The following is a 20,785-nucleotide window of genomic DNA, read 5'->3' on the forward strand; positions in this document are numbered from 1 at the left end:
TCTGGAATGATCTGTTCCTTGCCCCAGATCACGTGTGTATCAGCAGATGTAGGGACCTAGTTAGACCCCAAGTACCCATACTATTCTGTTCGTCAGAGCCGATCCTCACACGTACTGGTGGTTGCTGCAGCCTAGTCCTGGAGACCCCAAGAACTGCAGCCAGGCTGGGCTCTCATAAACACTGTTCCCAAGAATACCTGTTAGGCTCAACCTAGACCTGGCTCTGCGCTGAGTGCTCCAGCTTGGTCTGGCCTGGCCCACCCTAGACCCAACAATACTGGTTTTTTCTGTTTCTCAAACATTGTTAATAAGCCAAGTGTCATTTTTCTCAAGTCACATTGCTTGTTTATCTGCTGAAGTTTCTTAACCGTCAGAAATTATTTTGCCTTTTTTTTTTTAACTGTAAAATGCAAGGTTACAAGGAACATGGAAAAAATCAATTATGGGTTATTTCATCACAGCGCTAAGTGCTAAGTCTGGTTGTTTGACCTTGGAATGAAGCACTGTACCTTCCAATTTCACCCTGAATTTTTATGTTAAAAAAATTAGAGAAAGCAAAGAAGAAACTAGAAACTTCTGCTTTAGAACATTTAGAATCTTAGGTGCCTGTTTAAAAAAACAGTTTAATTGGTAAATGAAGATGTCCTTGGTCTTAAAATTTTTGAGAAAAAGTCATAACTTATTATCTTTCAGCTTTAATTGATTTAAACAGAGAAGCTTATTTTTATGATAGAGGTGATTAATGTTCTTTGATATTGAAAAGGATCCTTTGTGCAGCATGGGAGGGTATCAGACTCATGGTGTTATATATGAGGTTATTCAAGAAATTCTTGGGAAAATGGAATTAAGATACGTTCATTTTGTTGCAAACAATGTAAAATTCACACATAAAGCCTATTCACTTATGGAAATGAATACTATATAAGATGTGCATTGATTCAATTTTAATTTTTTTTTTGCTCCAGAATAAATGTAAGCTTTTCTTTTTTTTTTAAGATTTATTAATTTTATTGTTTTTATTGTAAAGTTAGAAATACAGAGAGGAGGAGGAGAGACAAAGAGGAAGATCTTTTGTCTGTTGATTCACTCCTTAAATGGCCACAACGGCTAGAGCTGCTCCCATCCAAAGCCAGGATCCTCTTCCTGGTCTCCCACGCGGTGCAGGGTCCCAAGGCTTTAGTCTGTCCTTGACTGCTTTCCCAGGCCACAGGCAGGGAGCTGGATCGGAAGTGGAGCTGCTGGGATTAGAACTGACGCCCATATGAGATCCTGGCAAGTTCAAAGAGAGGACCTTAACCATTACGCTGTAGCACTAGGCCCAGTGAAGTACAGTCTGAAGGAATCAAAATACTGAATTGCTCTTTTTCAAAGTAGCTTGATGATTTTGGTTATTTAAGAGTGGTAAAAGTTTTATTGTAATTTTTTAACTTGAAAATGGATGATGAAATCTAGGTGAGGAGATTAACTTCAGCTATTAAATATGTAATAGCTTTGGAAGTTAGATTTTGCTGCAGAGTTGTTAATATTTATTAACAAATTCAACCGAAAATTAAAATATAAAGCAATTTACATGTGAAACTTACTCTCTGGTGGTGTTTAGCGGTATTTGGATCATGAGTATGGCACACTAGTGTGTAAGGTCAAAAAAACTCATTTCCATTCCCACAAAAATTTACTGCAGAAATGTTTTCTAGCTCAAATCAGAGTTATTTTAGCAGTAATAATTTTTATTGTTTCATCAGTGGTGTTCTTGCAGAATTCTCAGTTGAGAATGTGTTCTGTCAGTGTCTTGTTTCTTGCATAGTAGCACCATCGGTTTTACCCACTGTAGCTGTTGGAATTTGTACAAGTGTGGATGTATTGTAAATGGCAAATAACAAAATTTCAAAATAATTTTAGCTTCATAGCTACTCTCAGAGTGCTTTGTGGCCTGCTTTTCTCAGACACTATGGCTCACTCCTTGAAAACTCCTCAGTATCAAAATGTTTATGTGTGTGATGTATATGCTGTACATGAATATTTAGCATAACAGGTTTTTCTTTTAAGTACAGTTGCAAAGTGGAACCAGTGTGAAGTTTATGGATAATTTGTGAAATAGTTTTTTTTAAAAGATTTATTTTTATTGCAAAGGTAGATTTACAGAGTGAAGGAGAGACAGAAAATCTTTCATTCGCTGGTTTATTCCCCAAGTGGTGCAAGCAGCCAGAGCTCAGCGGATCTGAAACCAGGAACCAGGAGCTGCTTCTTCCAGGTCTCCCACATAGAAGCAGGGTCCCAAGACCCTGGCTGTACTTGACTGCTTTCCCAGGCACAAGCAGGGAGCTGGATGAGAAGTGGAGCATCCATATGGGTTCCCAAGCCTTGCAAGGTGAGGATTTAATCACTGAGCCATCATGTCAGGCCGAAAATATTTTTGAAAGCTGGCTGTATAGCAATTAAAATGAATGACCTAGAGACATTTAAACCAACTGGTTAAAATGAAAAGCATAGTTGTAGGAGCGAAAGAATGTAGATACCATGCTTCAGTTGAAATTCAATTAAAACAGGCAAGACTAAAATAGTTTGGAAATACCTATGTAGCTTGTAAAGAAAAATTATGGTACGTAAACAGTTTTGTGAAAAATAGAATGACATGATACCATTTTATGAACACTTTTCAAAATTCATGTGTAAGTGTGGGATGATGTACATTTTTTTGTGAGCTTTTAAAAGTACTCTTGCACAAGGAAAAGCAAGAGATTAATTGCCACTAAACTGACTGTAGCGATTGCACGTGGGAAGCAGGGAACATGATGACAGTAATCATTTGAAAAGATTTCAAAGCACCATCACCATTTTGTTTTAAGGAATTATTTATCTGTTGAAAGAACTACACAAGCTCAAAGAAGTATCTTCCATCTGCTGTTTCACTCCTGAAGTGGTAGCAATGGTCAGGGCCGGGCTGGGGTCAGCTAGGGTCATCTTTTGGTGCGTAACCAGGCTTATTAGCAGAGAGCTGGTTCATAAATGGAGTAGGTGGGACTTGAACAGTTACCCCAGCGTGTTTTTTTTTTAAAACCTATCCAGATGTTTTCTTGCTAGTTCTTTAAATTGTAAAAATACACTCTTCTGTGTATGTGATATTTCTTAATAAAAGTGTTACAATTATAAAACAGTAATTATTGGTAGAAGATAGAAATGTTTTTGAATTTTATTAGCAAAAAGAAAGTTAATGTGTCTACAAAAATTGTTAAGGAAAATTGAAGGGAACGAGGCTCTTTCACTTGTGAAGGTTGTAACTGTGGCACCGGTTCCTCCGTAAATACAAGACCGCATGGCGACTTCAAAAGATTTGTTGAAAAACACAGCCAGAGCTGGCAATTGGCAGACCAGTTCAGGCACTTGCCATATAGCAGCGTACCGATGTTGGGTTCCTAGCCAGGGCCATTGTAGACCCTGAAAGGCATCTATCTGGTCCTTAGCTCAGCATTTGTTTCAGTCTCCCTTAGTTATGATTTATTGAACATCGCTTAGCTTTCTGCTCCTCTTTGCCTTTGGTTATTCATAAGTGACTTCAAGTAGTTTATATTCATGTTTTATTTTTAAAATTTTATTTATGGACTTTGTTATAAATTTCATAGCAAAATATTTCATATTTTTAATAAATAATTTTAATAAATTTATTTATAGAGTATTTAAATATAAGTATCTTATAAATTCTGTTTTTGGAAATGCTGATGTTACCCATACTGTTGTCATTCAATACATATTTATTTCTGGATAGAATTGTTTTACATACAGTATAATTCACATGTTCTTAGGTGTAGGTTCAATGTATTTTGACAGATGTTTCTATGTACTTTTTGTAACTCTTAACCACAATAAGAATTGAAATGCTTCCATTACTCTGTAGGTTCTCTCGTGATTCGTGTAAGTTCTTTCATGTCAGTTCCCACAACCTTACTCATCTCCTGGTGTGGTTATCAAGCTGCTGTTCTCCATGTTTTAGCTTTTATAGACTGAGAGATGAATGTAGTCATACAGTATATAGTATTTTTTTTAATCTGGCTTTTTAACTTAGCTGATAAATGAACAGATCTCAGAGCTAATGCATTATCAGGGTTTTTTTTTTTAACGTTTGTCTAGTATTTGTATGGATGCTATGAACAACTTTACAACAGTCTTTGGTGTATCTGTTCATGTTGCTTGGATAAATACAGGTTATTGCTAACTACAAATAGATACCTTTTTAAAGTTTTTTTTTTTAATTAGAAAGATTTACAGAGAGGAAAGACAGAAAGATCTTCTGTCTACTGATTGACTCTTCAAGTGACTGTAACAGCCAGAGCTGAGCTGATTTGGTGCCAGGAGCCATGAGCTTTTTACTGGGTCTCCCACACAGGTGCAGGTCCCAAGGCTTTGGGCCATCCTTGACTGCTTTCCCAGGCCACAAGCAGGAAGCTGGATTGGAAGTGGAACAGCCGGGATACAAACTGGTGCCCATATAGGATCCTAGAGCATGCAAAGCAAGGATTTAGCTGCTAGGCTGCCATGCCACACCCTCGAAAATAGATATTTTTGAGTGATGTTTTTCATATTTTTTAAAAAAATATTTACTTATTTTGAAAGAGTTCTGGGGTGTTTAGGGAGAGGGAGGGAGAGAGGAAAGAATGGAAGGAGAGAGAAAGAAAGATAAAGAGAGAGACAGAATAGCCTAGTGGATGGAGCTGCGCTGTTGCAAAGCCAGGAGCCAAGAGCTTTTTTGGGGTTTCCCACATTAGTTTTGGGGGCCCAGTTGGGTCATCTTCGGCTGTCTTCCCAGGCACATTAACAGGGAGCTATATTGGAAGTTTGAACAGTCTGGACTCAAACTGGCACTCATTTGGAATGCCAAGCTTGTGGTGTTACTGGTGAAGCCAGTTCTGCAGTTGGTGGCTTTACCTGCTCACATTCTTTCAGGGTGTCTTTATAAGTACCTGTGTACCTTTCCACTTCCCGTAGCTGGAGCTGAGCATTCCAGTTACTGTACATTTTTGCCAGTAGTGAGTATCCTCAGTATTTCTCTTATTTAGCCATCTGATTGCTTTTGGGTGATTATCTCTGTATGTGTCCCCTTTGCATTTCCTCCGTGATGATAATGATTTTATTTCGCCCTCCTCTTTCATTGTATTATTTTGCGTTGTTATTGAGTTGACAAAAGTATTTCATTGGAGGTGGGGTTGTGATGAAGCAGTTGAAGCTGTCTCCGGCAGCACCGGCATGCCATTGTATGTGCTAGTTTGAGTTCCTGCAGCTCCACTTCTGTTCCAGCTTCTTGCTAACGTGCCAGCAACAGGGGTGTTCCAGATGCATAGGCCCCTGCACTGCATGGGAGTTCCGGAAGAATCGCCTCGCTCCTGCCTCTTGCTTTCCTGCTCCTCGCTTTCTGCCTCATGGCTCTGGAGTGGCCCAGTCCTGGCCGTCGTGGCATTTTGAGGCATGAGCCAGTAGATGAAAGCTCTCTTTCTGATTCTTCTCTAATTCTGCTTTTCAAGTTAAATAAATCTTTAAAAAAAAACACTCCATAGTATATCTAGAAATACTCTGATTCGGGAGATCAGTAATGGAGTTTGATGCTGATCGTTGTTTGCTCTTTTGCATCTACTTTGATGTAATGGGTAAGTGAGTTCGTTGCTGTCTTGTTACTTCATGGTATTTATGGTGTTACTGTTTTTTGTTCATCTTAGTGGCAGGAACAGTAGGAACCTAATGGAAGTCTATAGGATCTCTTCTCTCTGTAAGATGGGCTGAAAGCACAAGGAATTTGGTGGTTAAAATTATATGGAGATGCTTCAGCAAGTTCATTAACATGTACATTTTCTTTTAATTTTTCCAAGAACATTTTGAAGCATCCGTACATATGCTAGATTTTCACATAACTTTTGTTTAAATGGGTTTTTTGTGTGTAGTCTCTAAGAATAGAATTGTTGAATGTTGTCAGAGTAATCTATGATGATGGGGTGCTTTTCCTTCAGTTTTAAGCTTGGGCTAAAGCATCAAGTTTTAGACTACAAATAACAGTATCCAATAACTTAGTGTTTTTATTTCTGCCTCTTTGACCCTTATGTGGTATTTTAAACTTTTTTCCTCTTCAGTTTAGTTGTTCTTTTAATAACTGAAGATTCGTTTATTTGAAAGGCATAATATTAGAGAGGGAGAGGAAATGGGAGAGATTGTGTTTGCTGTTTCACTCTCTCTGCCTGCACGAGCTGGCAGTGTGGGATCCCAGATGAATGCAGGAACCCAAGTTCTTGGACCGTCATCTGCTGATGTCTCCCAAGATGGTCATTAACAAGAAGTTTTAGTAGTAGTGTGTAGTAACTACTAGTTTTAACCATGAGCTCTAATAGTAAATGTGTATTCCCTGGAGCTATTTAACTCACTATGCCACTGTGCCAGAACCTCAAACTGTGGTGTCTTCTATGATATGTGGTGTTGTATGAAAAATCATATGAAATACATCTTCCTTAAAATAACAGTAAATTTTATTGTACATATTTTTCATTGTAAGATTCATTTTGCACTTTTACTGATAATCACTCTAATCAAACTCACAAAAAGATGATTTATATAATAATTGTGTCCCTTAATTCTTTCCTTTCTTCCTTTTTTCTCCATTTTTTCCCCTTTTTTCTCTCATCTCTTTTATTTAGTTTGGCTAAGTATAACTATCTCCATTTTATATTGCTTTTATCTGTTTGAATCACTGAGTTAGCATCATCTTAATAAGTGCAAATTACCTTAGGCACTAGTGTTGAAAATGTATTTATTATGAAATAAAATCCTTACACAGTAAAGAAAAGTTAAAAAAAATATACCTCTTCCAAACCTGCCCTACAAATGATAATTCAAGATGTTCTCTTGACAGAGAAGAGGAATAATGCCCACCAAAACCAAAGGCAAATGGGAACAACATCCCAGTAAAATGACAAAAGAAGACTAAATCAATGAACTATCCATTCCTAAAATTACAGGACCAAAGTACCACCCATACATATTAACTCTGAACGTAAATGGCTTAAACTCAATCAAACGTCATAGATTAGTAGACTGGATTACATATTAACTCTGAACGTAAATGGCTTAAACTCAATCAAACGTCATAGATTAGTAGACTGGATTAAGTAACAAAACCCACCTATTTGTTGCCTACAGGAGACATATCTCACCAACAAAAATCAGCGGAAACTGTATCGTGGATTTTGATGTTTAAAGCCACCTTGTGAGATGGCTTCATACCCTAACATTACATGCTTTTCCTTTGATTAGAAGATCTGCTTACTGTTACAATATTAAATTTTTCTGGTATACAGATTGGGGAATTCATCATTATAATAAAATTTGTAATTCTTAATGTGTTGGACTTGGGAAATGCTTGCTTCTGTTAATTGCTTGATTATCTGTGCCTGTTCGCATGCTGGTGTTCTGCTTTCTTTCATTATGCCGAGCACCTATTCTCTGGTGAAATATTTCAAAATTCTTGTGTGTGTATATATGAATAGAAGTATGAAATATAACTGGGTTACTCTGAGCTAGATTTGATCATTGTGTTGAAGTTTTAAAGTACTTTTTGGTTTGGAATTTATGTTAGTGTAATCCATGCTGTGTTCCTGGAAGACATTTATTAGGTGCATACATGTTAATGACAGTGTGTTCTATCGAGTTCATACTATAATTAAGATCTATGTAGGGCCTGGTGTGATAGTGCAGTTGTTAAAGTCCTCGCCTTGAACACACTGGGATCCCATATGGGCGCCGGTTCTAATCCTGGCAGCCCTGCCTCCCTCCCATCTAGCTCCCTGCTTGTGGCCTGTGAAAGCAGTTGAGGATGGTCCAAAGCTTTTGGACCCTGCACCAGTGTGGAAAACCTGGAAGAGGCTCCTGGTTCCTGGCTTTGGATCAGCTCAGCTCCAGCCATTGCGGCTGTTTGGGGAGTGAGCCATTGGACGGAAGCTCTTCTCTGTCTCTCCTCCTCTCTGTGTTGCTTTTCCAATAAAAATAAACCTTTAAAAAAAAAAAAAAGACCTGTGTAAACTAACTTTATTTGTACTTCATGACTTGTTTGTTGAGATTTAGTTATTACTGTTGTTCTTACACATTTCAGACTTCTGTTGCTGTGCATGGATAGCAGTTGTCTTAATTTTTTTTCTTCTTTAGCCCTTTGCTTTGGAGTTGCAAGTGTTACTGTGTCTAAGTAAGAACATGCTTGTGTATTTACGTGTAAATTATATATATTAAGTATATTACACATGTTTTCAAACATTTTTAAATGTTAATTATTTAAAAGATTGCGGGGAGGGAGAGAGAGAAATAAAGAGATCTTTTATCTACTGGTTTACTGCCCAATTGATTGCAGTGTCTAGAGCCCGGAGCTTAGAGCTCAGAGCCTCCTCAGCGACTCCCAGGTGGATGCGAGGGCCCACGCACTTGGTCATCCTCAGGGTCTCCCAGGTGGATACCAGGGCCCACGTACTTAGACATCCTCGGGGTCTCCCAGGTGGATGCGAGGGCCCACATACTCGGACATCCTCAGGGTCTCCCAGGTGGATACGAGGGCCAATGTACTTGGGTGTCTTCAGTTGCTGCAGCAGAGCTAGATGAGAAGAGTAGCTAGGACTTGAGCAAATGCTGGCATTGTAGGTGATGGCTTTAGTTGCTGTGCCATTGCGCTGGCCTCAGTGGTTTTTGTTTTTAAGTAGAACACCCTATTTATGCTTACCCAGGAGGTTGAAACTTGGCTATTGAAGTATTAACATTTTATAGCTTCCAATTTTTTCATAAGCCTCGAAAGCTTGCTTTCTTTTTTTTTTTTTTTAGTATTCAGTTTTGCTATAGAGAAGTGATTATTGATTTTCCTTTTTTTAGTGAAATATTTTCTTTAGGCCTGCACAATTTTCCCTGTGTCCTTACTATATTAAATTTTTTTCAGTGCCTTTAATTGGGTATTTTGATCAGTATTGTATTTTAAGGAATTTAGGCAAGAATTGTATAAAGGTTAGTACTTTTTTTTAGGTCAGTAGAACAGGGATAGGCTTTGTTTTATTCCCCTCCTCAGTAAATGGAGGTGGTTTAATGAATATTAGTTTTTAATAATGCAGGTTTTGATAAATCTGCTAGCATATTCTTTTGGAATACCCTCTAATTTTTTCTGTGTTCAACTTTTAACTTGTGACTATGAATGACTATTTTTCTTTCTTTCCTTTTTTTTTTTTTTTTTTAAAAACACCTTCTAGTACTCTTACTACTAAATAGATATTGCACCTTCTGGGTCAATTGTTTTTAAATTTCTTTATTTTTGACAATCTGTACATGGTTAATTAGGGCACAAAGGTCAAGGGCTACAGGAAAGTGGGTAACTATTTCCACATTCTCTGTTTTTTCTATATCTGGAGTAAAAGGGGAAGTAGAGAAGCCCCACTCAGTGGGTCAGTTTTGAATGCCATTTTACCTTTCTTTATGTCTGTTGTCTGTCTCGTTTATCGCTCTATTTTAGGAGAATTCTTGCTGTGTAATTATGGAAGAGGGTTGGTGGCTATTTGAAATCACTTAAGAGTGTGAAAATCCAAATATTTGACATCTCCTATAGCTAACCATTACTGTAGTTGATGTATAATAAAGTCGATAATTGAATGAGCTTTGCCACATTAACCTTGATTATTATTTTATAATTCTGAGATTTTGTTGATTTTTGTTTAGTAATATAGTTTATTTTGTGAGACCTTCCTCACTGCAGAATCATTAGATAAGAGTTTTGTTGTTTCTTCTGATTCTTTCTTCTATTTGGTAATATGAGTTCTCTCTGAATTGTTTTACTTTTAGATTTCATTATGTGTCCTTTGGTTAATGTTTAAAGATGAAAAACACATTTTCCTCTTTTCTTCATATTTTCCTACATATGCTTTAATGACTAAAAGTAGAAAATAAAAAATGTTGTGTATAATAGTTTGTGATATTTATTGAGGTAAAGCATTGATAAACTATTGTAAGTATTGTTTAACATATGTACCCTCTCCAATTGCTAATCAGTTTTCAATTTCTCAGTAGTGTTTATGACTTGGGATTTCTGGTGTATAGTAGATAAATATGCTAATGTTACACATGTTCCCCATGGAAATAATTTTGATTTGATTTGGGAAGATGAATTCCAGACTATGAGTGTAGCCTGTATTTCCCTTCAGTGCGAAATGTCTTTTGTTATCTGTTTGAATTTAACTGATGATTTTGATGGCTTAACTTAAATGCATTTAGTTTTTTACTTTCCTTGCTTTATTCCTGAGAGCTTTATATGGCATTTAAAAATTAGTATGTTGAATTATTCCCAGTACTTTCCATAGTAAGTTAGCTAATGTTATAGTGTGTGTGTGTATGTGTGTGTGTGTATAGTAGACACGATTAATAGAACATAGTAGTGTTCTAGGTAGATATGAATATTGAGGAGTAAATCAATTTGATTTTTCCCTTATGACATATAAAATTCATTAGCCAAATATTTATTTTTAAAGGTTGATTTATTTTTATTGGAAAGGCAGATTTACACAGAGAAGGAGAGTTAGGAATATCTCCGCCCCCAGATGTCCACAGTAGCTAGAGCTGAGCTAATCTGGAGGGAAAGCCAGGGGTCTTTGATGAAGGTGCAGGGTCCCAAAGATTTGGGTCATTCTCCATTTGCCTTCCAAGGTCACAGGTAGGGAGCTGATGGGAAGTGGAACAGATGGGATGTGAGCTGGCGTCCATATGTAATACTGGCACTTTGATGTAGAGGATCAGCCAGTTTAGCCATCGTGCTGGGGCCAAAACCAAAAAATTTTTGTGTACAAGGATTCTGCACAGTTTGACTTATAGTATCATGGAGCAGAGTCTGACTGCATGTGAAGTGAAACTTCAGTTGTTTGAACTTGGTTATTTGTAAGCCATACTTAAGATTAGTAATAATGATGTTTGTTTAGTGGATATAGATCTGAACACTTTCTAGGGTAAGCACCATTCTTGTGCTGTGGAGCAAGATAGTTTAATCTTAGGCCTTTTCAAAGATCTTGCACTGGAACATAAAAAGTGAAAGTAGGGGTTTTTGCTGGTGGTCAGTGTGTTAAACTGCTGCCTGTGAGAGAGTAGACTGCAGTTCCTGGCTTCAGCTTAACGCATTCCAGAAGATGGGAGTATTCTTGCTCTCCTTCAGGCTCCTTCTCCCTCCCCTTCTCTGTTACTCTGTTTCAAATGAGAGAATGAATGAACATATCAAAAGGTGCACTACGCAGAAAAGACTGATAACGTAGCACCCCAGAGCAAAGGTTTTGCTGACAGTTGTTGGGAAGAATGAGAAACAGTTCACTAACCATTCTAAGGAAATGGTGAAAAGTAAATATGGACATTATTTTCATTGGAAGATCAGATTTACAGCTATTTAATATTTACATTAAATTTTTGCCACAGTTTCCCTCCACCTATATAGCGCTTATTTCTTTGTTTTCCTTTCCTGAGAGAGAGGAGGCAGTGTGAAGTGGGGTGAAGTGGTACCCAGATGACTTAAGTTGTCTTCACAGTCCCAGCTTTGATAGGTAAATTTGAAACTGGTTGCTACAGCTATGTATTTAGATTTTTCATGTGTACATTGAACCACTAGGCATTGCTCATTTACTTACTTGAATGTTTTGATGAGGTTTAAGTGTTAAAATAGTCCTAAACTAAGATCTTGCCTTAAAATCATAATTATATATTTTTAACTAAGCACATAAAAAATTAAATTCTGACTTTTTAATTTGAATGGAAGCACCAAATACAGAAGTGAGTACCTTAGATTTTATTATGTTTAACCGATACTTTTTATTTGCTATTTTGCAGGCTGAAACTTTTCCTAATAATGTGCCATGATTTTGTTGTCCTTTAGTGGCTTAATATTTGAGTGTTGCTTTATAAAGAGATTCCTCTACCTTGACCTTTTACAGCGATGTGCATTTTGCAAGCATCTTGGAGCCACTATCAAATGCTGTGAAGAGAACTGTACCCAGATGTACCATTACCCATGTGCTGCGGGAGCCGGCACCTTCCAGGATTTCAGGCAGTTCTTCCTTCTCTGTCCAGAACATATAGACCAAGCTCCTCAGAGATGTAAGTTCCTAAAGTAAATGTTAAAAATCACTGAACGTATTATTCTATTTGTAATAAAAGATAGCATAATGAAATCTTAATAATCAGAGGTCTTTGACAGAGATTTGTGTTATGGTTAGGTGTTTATTTATAGGTAGCTTTATTGAAGTTAATTCAGAAAAGTCTGTTTCTTAGAAATTCAAAGCCAGTTGGTGTTTTCTGTTCTGTTAAAGACAGACAACCTCTGTAAGGGGGAGAATATTATACGGTATTCCTGCTGTATAAATGGGCATATAGTATTTCTGATATAAACTCTTAGGAAATTCATTAAAGCCTTAAAAGATATTCAGTATCTTCTTCATTTAAAGCCACCAAGGATGTATATTAATAGTAACATCCACAGCTTCTGAAATTTGTAGTGGTAGAGTCCAGTTAATATTGATAGAAATCTCTGCTACTGCTTCTTTTTTTTTTTTTTTTATTAAGATTTATTTTTATTACAAAGTCAGATATACAGAGGAGGAGAGATAGAGAGGAAGTGGAGTCCCTGGGATTAGAACCACATGGGATCCCGGCACATTCAAGGCCTTAGCCACTATGCCACTCCGCCGGGCCCTGCTACTGCTTCTTAATGATTTAATCTATCTTAATACATTAAATCAGCAGTTATAGTTTTCCTTTATTTGGCATATGATTTTTTTATAATGTGAAAATTTCTAGATGCTTGAATTTCATGTTACATAAAAATTATATTTTATTATATTATTAAATTTATACAAGTATTTTTAGTATACCAATTTCCAGTGGACATGTATGTTTTAGAATCTTTTTTCCTCTGATAAAATTGATTTTTCATTCTCATTACAAAAATCTCAGTTTATTTAGTCATTTTGTATGATCTTTTAATTATATATGATTTTTAACCTTTTCCTGTTTTTTTATGGTATTGGTCAAAACTTTTCCCAAAACAAATATGGCTTACACAGACTTCATTGAAAGTTATTTTAAATACAGTGAGAGTACATGATTGTCGCCTTTTAGCTTTTTTCATTATCGTGATTCATCTTCTTTCATATCCAAACATCTAACCATGTTGTCCTTGTTCTCTATGTATGTAATATCTCTATATATTTATAAAACATTCAGATGGGTGAAACTGAAATTTCAGATTTTACTCAGTTTACTAAAGGCTAGAAATAATCATGAAGGTTATAAATGAAGTTAATGTCTTCATTAATTTCCATATATCCATCAGAGGCATGGTATCATAGATGCTGCCAGCTGACTAAAACACATGTATGAGTGTATGCATCTGAGTTTTGTTTTGCTTTATGTATTCAGTCATGCTTTATTTATTTATTTGAAAGAAAGAGAAAGAAAATCTCTCCCATCCACTGTTCATTTTTCTGATGACTGGGGCCCAGAAGTCAGGAGCTTCCCCCAGGCCTGACAGCTGGGTTGAAACACGTGGGCCATCTTTGGCTTTTCCCATGCAATTGGTATGCAGCTGGATCAGAAGCAGAGCAGCATGGCATTAGCCAGTACTCATAGGGGATGTTGGCATCACAGGCAGTGGCTTTTCTTGCTGTGCCACAATGCCAGCCCTCGGTCATGCTTTAGACCTCATCAAAGAGCATACAAACTTTGATGGGAATGACATTTTGATTTTAGAAATTTTATTGCTCAGTGTGTTACTTCCTACTGACTCTAATCTGGTATGTACCTCCATGTTTATGTCTGCTGTTTTATATCAGTTTGTAAAGTAATGCACTGTGAAAAGTGAGGTAAGGTGATTTATCGTCATTTATTATGCATGCGGTGAAAAATTTATGCTGGGATCCTAAAACTAAAGTATACACTGATAGTTTCGGTATCATGACTTTTAAACTGAATTCATGAAGACTCATAAAAATACATGAACAATAGGATAAAATAAAACTGGAATCGGGCCTGGCAGTATCCTAATGGCTAAAGTCATTGCCTTGCTTGCTCTGGGGTCCCAAGTGGGCGCAGGTTTGTATCCTGGTGGCCCTGTTTCCCATCCAGCTCCTTGCTTGTGGCCTGGGAAAGCAGTAGAGGACGGCCCAAAGCCTTGGGACCCTGCACCGCATGGGAGACCCTGAAGAAGCTCCTGGCTCCTGGCTTTGGATTGGCTCAGCTCTGGCCGTTGCGGCCACTTGGGGAGTGAATCAGCAAACAGAAGATCTTCCTCTCTGTATATCTGCCTTTCCAGTAAAAGTAAATAAAAATTTAAAAGCAAAACTTATAATAAGTAATGAAATATAGCTAAATGAAATATATGTAGGGTAAATTCAAAGTTGTGGTGAAATTGATCCCTAAAGTTCAATGTATCCTTGGCATCAGACCTTTCAGTGCATGGAAGGAAACAGGAATACCTATTGGATTCTTGGGATTTATAAAGAATCTTCGGAGACTTCACAAAAAATGCATATTGTGAGAAGTCCAAACCCTGGTGGAAAACTTTGTTTTGTACTGGGGAAGCACTTAGCCTAGCTGTGAAAATACCATTTAAACTGTCTTCTGCTTCTGATTTCAGCTAGAAATCTTGTTAATGTAGACTTTAGGAATTAGAAGGAATATATTCATGTGTTTTTTAATACCTTCCATGTTAAAGACTTTAAATTGAGTTTCTGGTTGGCTGTTATGGGCATATGTGTTCCTGGGCTGAAGGTGGAATTGGACCATCACTTCCAACTTCCAGAAACTGCATTTCTGGAAAGCTGGCTTCAGGAGCTAGTCCAGGAATTGTACTCAGGCACTCGGATATGGGACTCAGGCACCCTTAACTTCTTGTCTAAATGCCTGATCTGCCATAAACATTTTAAACTGTGCTCAAATAGCAAGAATCCACTTGATGCTGAGACTACAGGATAAGTTGATACTACGTATTAAAGTGAAAAATGATCTTGGGGATGGTGTTGCGGTGTTAAGCTGTCCACCTGTAATGCCGGCCTCCCATGTGGGTGCCAGATGAAGTTCCTGCTGCTCCACTTGTGATCCAGCTCCTGGCTGATGCTCCTGGGAAAATAGCCGCAAGTGACTCGAGTGCTTTGACCCCAAGAAGACTCATATTGCTGGCTTTGGCCTGACCTAGTCATGGCTGTTGTGGCCATTTGAGCAGTGAATCAGCGGATGGAAGAACACTGTTCTCTCAGTCTGCTTTCAAATAAAGAAACCTGTGTAACCAAGAAAAAAGTATTTGCCTTGTAGTATAAAAGGAAATCTTATAAATGCAACCAGCAAATACCCAATGCAGTAGATTCTGTTACAAGGGAATTTTAAATACTGCAATTTAACTACAGAATGTTCTGTCCATCTGTCTTATTCTAAGGACAATTTTGCGTATTGTTACATTGCTACCTTAATAAATCCTTTTGTATATATTTCTGGTTATTGTGACAATGTGTTGTAACAGAAGATACTTAACATTTCTTTTTAAATGAAAACATCTTCAATAAATGTTATGAGAATTAAATAAGAATAGCAGCACTTGTATAACATTGTGCTGTTTGTATTTTGTTTTATCAAAATAATTATTTTAGCTGTTATTAAAGTCCACATTTGTGAGAGTAGCATTAATTTGACTATGCGTCAAGTTACTGAATAATACGTTGTGATAGTTGGTTAAATAAGATCTTTTTGCGAAAAAAAAAAAATCAACCAAAACATGGGTCTTGTTTAAAGAAATGTTAAAAAAGAAATTATGTGTAGACGATGTCAAGATTTCTGTCAGAAAGTAGCTTTAGTGTTCTCTGCCCTTGGTAAGGAGTCATGATTCCAGCATTATTCTCACGATCATGTTGAGAATATGCTAGCCTTATCTGAAACTTGACATTAAATACCCTTCTAGGATATCTAATTATTCATACTTCCTGTCTAGGAAAACTGAGAAGCAAGGAGTTTGCTATGTGAGATTAGAGAACAGAATATTCAAGGCAGAGAGAACAGTTACTATACAGTTGTTGAGATGATTCATGAATGTGTCATTTTAATCCACTGAGTGGATAGAAACATCAGGATGTACAAAGGCTAAATCAGGTAGACCTTGTAAGTAACAGAAGAAGTTTGGTTTTTATTCTGTCTGTAATGCGAAATGTTTGTAGGAACTAAGCATAGCAATTACGTACTTCTGAATATGCCTCCAACACATTTTCATTAGTTGGCTTTAGCTCCAGTCTTTTTTATGGGTTGATTTTGTATCTCCTGACAATAAACCCTGCTGTCTTTCTGTTACACTAACTTCTGTCTGCCTCCTGACTTTTCAGTCTTGTTTTTGTGTCTGTCGCATGGGCTGCCCTTGTGGGTGACACCCATGCTTTTCCTCTTGAGAGATTGCATTTGATCAGCAAGTCACTTAGCTTGGTGTCCTCCCAATAGTGCCCCCTGGGGGCAGGGGGGCAGGTGTTGCTGCGTTGGTGGAAGTTAGAAAGCTGTGCTGACTCAGTCCTTCAAAAATCGATGCTGTGTGGCAGCACTTTGCGTTTGGTTGCTGTTCACTTGTGAATCTATTCTTACATGCTGTCTGAACTTTGTTAAGCAGTTTGAGCAAGGATACCTTGTTCTGCTTTAAGCTCAGTGCTTTTTTCTTTTTCTTTACTCATTCCTTCTTTTTTCACAGCTGTCATTTAGGAAATGACCTCCAAAGATGATGATTCTTTTCTCCTTCCACAAAACCCTTGTTTTTTCATATTCTATTTCATTTATTCATTACTTCATCTGGTACCTTATTTTCTATGTTTCTATGTACATAGACATTCTTAATTTTGTTTGACCGTTAGTGAAGTTTGCTTAGAAATTAATAATATGGTCTATAATAAAACGTATCATCTTTAGGTTCAGATTTACCTAGATTTTACAAATAATTTTTAGTTAACCTTACTTGGTCTCTTCTGCCTTTTTCAAGTACTTTAATAATGTTTTCACTTATTTTATTTTTTCAATTTTAATGTTCTGTGACTTGTAGACATAGATATGTGTGTCTGTATCATGTAGATATATTGTATCTATATATAGCTTTGTATGCTTTGATAAAAGTTAATCATTTACTTATTAGAACAAGGTTATGTCTCCAAATGCTCGAAACATTTGGGGTCTAAGCCTTATCAAAAGCAGGAATTAGAAACTCAGGTCCTGTTCTCTCAGCTTGATTGGCTGGACCCCATTAGTGCTCCCTCCTTGGATGCACATTAGCAAGGAAGCTGGGATTGGGAGCGGAGCTGTGGCTTGACCCTAAGCACTGTAGTGGGATGTAGGCATCGCAGTGGCATCTTAACCTCCACAACAGGCCTGTCCCTGCACACAAGACAGAATTACAGAGAGAGAGTGAGCAAGAGAGATTGATTGATTGATTTCATCCTCTGGTTCACTACCTGCACTGCTGCAGTGGCTGAAGCTTGGACACTAGAGCTTCTTCTGGGTCTCCCTCATGAGTGCGTGGGCCTAAGAATTGGGCCTAAGAATTTAGACCATCCTCCACTGCTTTCCTAGGTCACTAACAAGGAGCTAATGTAGGATGCTGACACTGCAAAGGGCAGATTAAGCTGCTGTGCCACAGCACGGGTCCCAGAATACTTATTTTTAATATGGGATCAAAGCTGCCTAGCATAGCATCTTTCTATACATAACTTCCAAAAAGTGTTTCAGTATTTGAATACTTAATCTGTGATCGGCCAGACAGTTTAATCAAGCTCATTTCCTTGTGTAGTACTTAGTAACAACACTAAAGTATTTTATATAACATCAGTTGTTTTTGGAGTGGATATATCATTCGAGCATTTTTGTTTGGCTTATTTATGATTAGTGATCCACAGAACTAAAACAGTGTGACAAGATCAGCATTAAGGACTTGCTCGATGTTATCACAGAAAAAGGTGATCACTGTAGCAATTGTAGAGACTTGTCTTGTTGCATTTAAAGCGGGCATTGCTTTATAGAAAACGGATGTGAAGTAAGAGCGTAGAATTTTATTTTTTCAGGTAGTCATGGTAAAAGGAGAGAAAACACTAAACTTTTAGTTTTATTTAATTGGCATATGTACAATATTGTTTCAAAGTGTAATCATTATAAAATTTTGGAGATAGTTGTATTTTGCTCGCAGTGACTCTTAGGAATCCAGACTGTACATTTATATTTCTGTGCAATTTAATTTAGCCCAACCTTCCAGTTCCTTGATGGCCAACCAATAAGTAGTAGCTATCTTAGCAAGTTGAAATATCAGAGTAGCAAATTCCAGCATGTTTCACAGAAACATTTTAGATATTGTTCCTGGAAAATTGTATCTGACAACCAGTTGAGTATTTCCCCCAATTTATTAGTTTTCAGGGTGGCTGAAAGCCAATATAGTTTTTTATTTTGAGTTGTAGAAGATCTGATTTTTGAGACTGCCATTGGTTCTCCACCTGCAAGCACCGGCATCTCATACAGGCACTGATTCATTTTCTGGCTGCTCCACTTCCCATCCAGATCCCTGCTTATGGCCTGGGAAGGCAAAAGAGGATGGCCCAAAACCTTGGGACCCTGTACTCACGTGGAAGACCCAGAAGTTCCTGTCTGCTGGGTTTGGATCATCTCCTTGATGATTGTGGCCATTTGAGGAGTGAACCAGAGGGCAGAAGATCTTTCTCCTCGTTTTTCTCCTTCTCTGTGTTAAAATCTAGGTTTCAAATAAAAATTAACATTTTTGTTTGTTTGCTTTAAGAATCTGTTTCTTTGAAAGGCAGAGTGATGGAGAAATGTGGAGCTCGGGATAGGGGGCAGTGGAAGATCGTTTGCCTACTGTTTCACTTCCCAAATACCTGTAACAGCCGTTCTGAACCCAGTCAAAGCCAGTAGCCTGGAACTTAAGCCAGTTCCTCCATATGGTGGCAGGGAAGTCAAGGCCCTTGGTCTGTGATCTGCTGCCTTCCAGGTATTAGCAGGAATTTGTATTGGAAGCAGGGCGTTGCTAGGACACAAATCAGGTTCTTTGTGGACAGCCAGTTTCCCAAGCAAGCAGTTACTTTTGGCTCTGAATTCTCTAACCCACCCCCATTTTAATAGTCTTTTAAAATGTTTATAGCTTTGAGGGAGTAATTATGGCATTCTTAGTATTAGCAAGAAACAACTTAGCGTATTGCGTTCTTACTGTCAAAAAGGAACAATTTGTGACATTTCATTTTTTAAGGTAATGATTTAATTGCTTATCAATTAAAAAGGTATTTAAAAGTAATTTTAGAAGGAAGTCCTTGATTTTTAAATTATGCAACAGGAGTTGATTCACTCTAGGAAGTTTTAGATAATAAGTGGTAAGATTTTAATTCAAGCTTTTCATGGTGTCATAATTGAGTACGTAAGAGAAATTTGTTGGAGGCACGAAGATATTTGGTAACTCACTGAGGTTTTGGTTGTTTTAATGAGTATTCAAGGAATATGTTTGGACATTTTTTTTTAAGATATACTTTTTATTTATTTAAAAGGCAGAGTTACAGAGAAACGAAAAGTGACCCAGAAAGAGGTTTTCTGTCTGCTGTTGGACTCCCCAGCTGGAGCTGAGCTGGGCTGAAGCCAGCTGCTTCCAGGTCTATCTTGTGGCCTCCGGGGCATGTGGGCCATCCTTTGCTGCTTTCCCCTATACTTTAGCAGGGAGCCAGACCTCAAACTGGTGCTGACATCGTGCCTTGCTGATTCCCTGAAGCAGTGTTGTGAAGACCTGTCTGTGTTGGGCACATAATACAACCTGAGGGAACCGAGTTAGATAAAACACCCACCATTGAAGAGCTTGGGCTGTGACACAACCACAGGGAACAGGATGCAACACCCATGCCTTGGGCTGCTGTGACACATAGCAGTTGATTTGCAATGATGAGGAAATAGTGAATATGTTCTAGAATTTACATGGAAAGGAATATATGGTGGCTTTTTGTGTTTTTTAAAAATTTTTTTGCCTCATCCTAGAGATTACCATTTTTAAAAAGACAAAAAAGTGATGTATAATGGAATTTAAAGTAAGCAGAACATAGTAGCTAGATTTACATATTTGAGTTTGCTTTAGATATATAGGTGATTGAAAGGAGATCAAATCATAGATGTCATTTGTAATATGTTAAGATTATCAAGACAAAAATTATTGGAATATACTATAAAAATAGGAGTGATGTATAGAAAATATAAGAAAGAATTATTGTCTGGTCCATTGTTTTGTGTCAGGGAGGAGTTAAAATTTCAACTGTAATATTGAGGTATTTTTTATTACCCATTCTGTTAGGAAAGAGTTTTAGATTTTTAACCAAATTGTATTGGAGAGATGTTGAATTTGAGTGTTTTTTAAACATTTGGCTATTCACTTTTACTAAGACTTGAAAATAAGGTTTTAGGATTGGGCTGTTAAAGCACATTTGGGAATCCTGGAAGCATTTTATGACATGGAAATCAACTTGGTCACAAAAGGGAAATTATTACGATAATTTAAAAAAAAAAAAGGACCAAGGTGAAACATTTAGAGGGATTATGGGAGTTCGACAGCCAAAACAGGACTATCATGAAGGTGTGGGGAAAATAGAGAAGAATCAGAAGAGTTGCGCGGATAGGGAAACTAAATGTGAAAGGGCCCAGGAAGGGTTGTGGTGTGCACATAAAGCAAGTAGAGAAAGAAACCATTGGATTTCCCATGCTCATTGGAACCTGG

General features: G+C 37.4%; 1 protein-coding gene across 15 annotated transcripts in view; it reads left to right on the forward strand.

Moving 5' to 3' along the window:
• Positions 1-20,785, forward strand: part of KMT2C (lysine methyltransferase 2C) — a 203,594-nt gene that overhangs the window by 74,452 nt on the left and 108,357 nt on the right. For all 15 annotated transcript variants that reach the window (XM_041002313.1, XM_041002321.1, XM_041002328.1 and 12 more), the window contains one exon: positions 11,961-12,123. In XM_041002313.1, the coding sequence (XP_040858247.1) occupies positions 11,961-12,123 (163 nt within the window). The remainder of the gene's footprint in view (positions 1-11,960; positions 12,124-20,785) is intronic.

The sequence above is a fragment of the Ochotona curzoniae genome, unplaced genomic scaffold, assembly GCF_017591425.1.
Source record: "Ochotona curzoniae isolate NIBS_2020 unplaced genomic scaffold, NIBS_Ocur_1.0 scaffold_2476, whole genome shotgun sequence".
Classification (NCBI taxonomy): Eukaryota; Metazoa; Chordata; class Mammalia; order Lagomorpha; family Ochotonidae; genus Ochotona; species Ochotona curzoniae.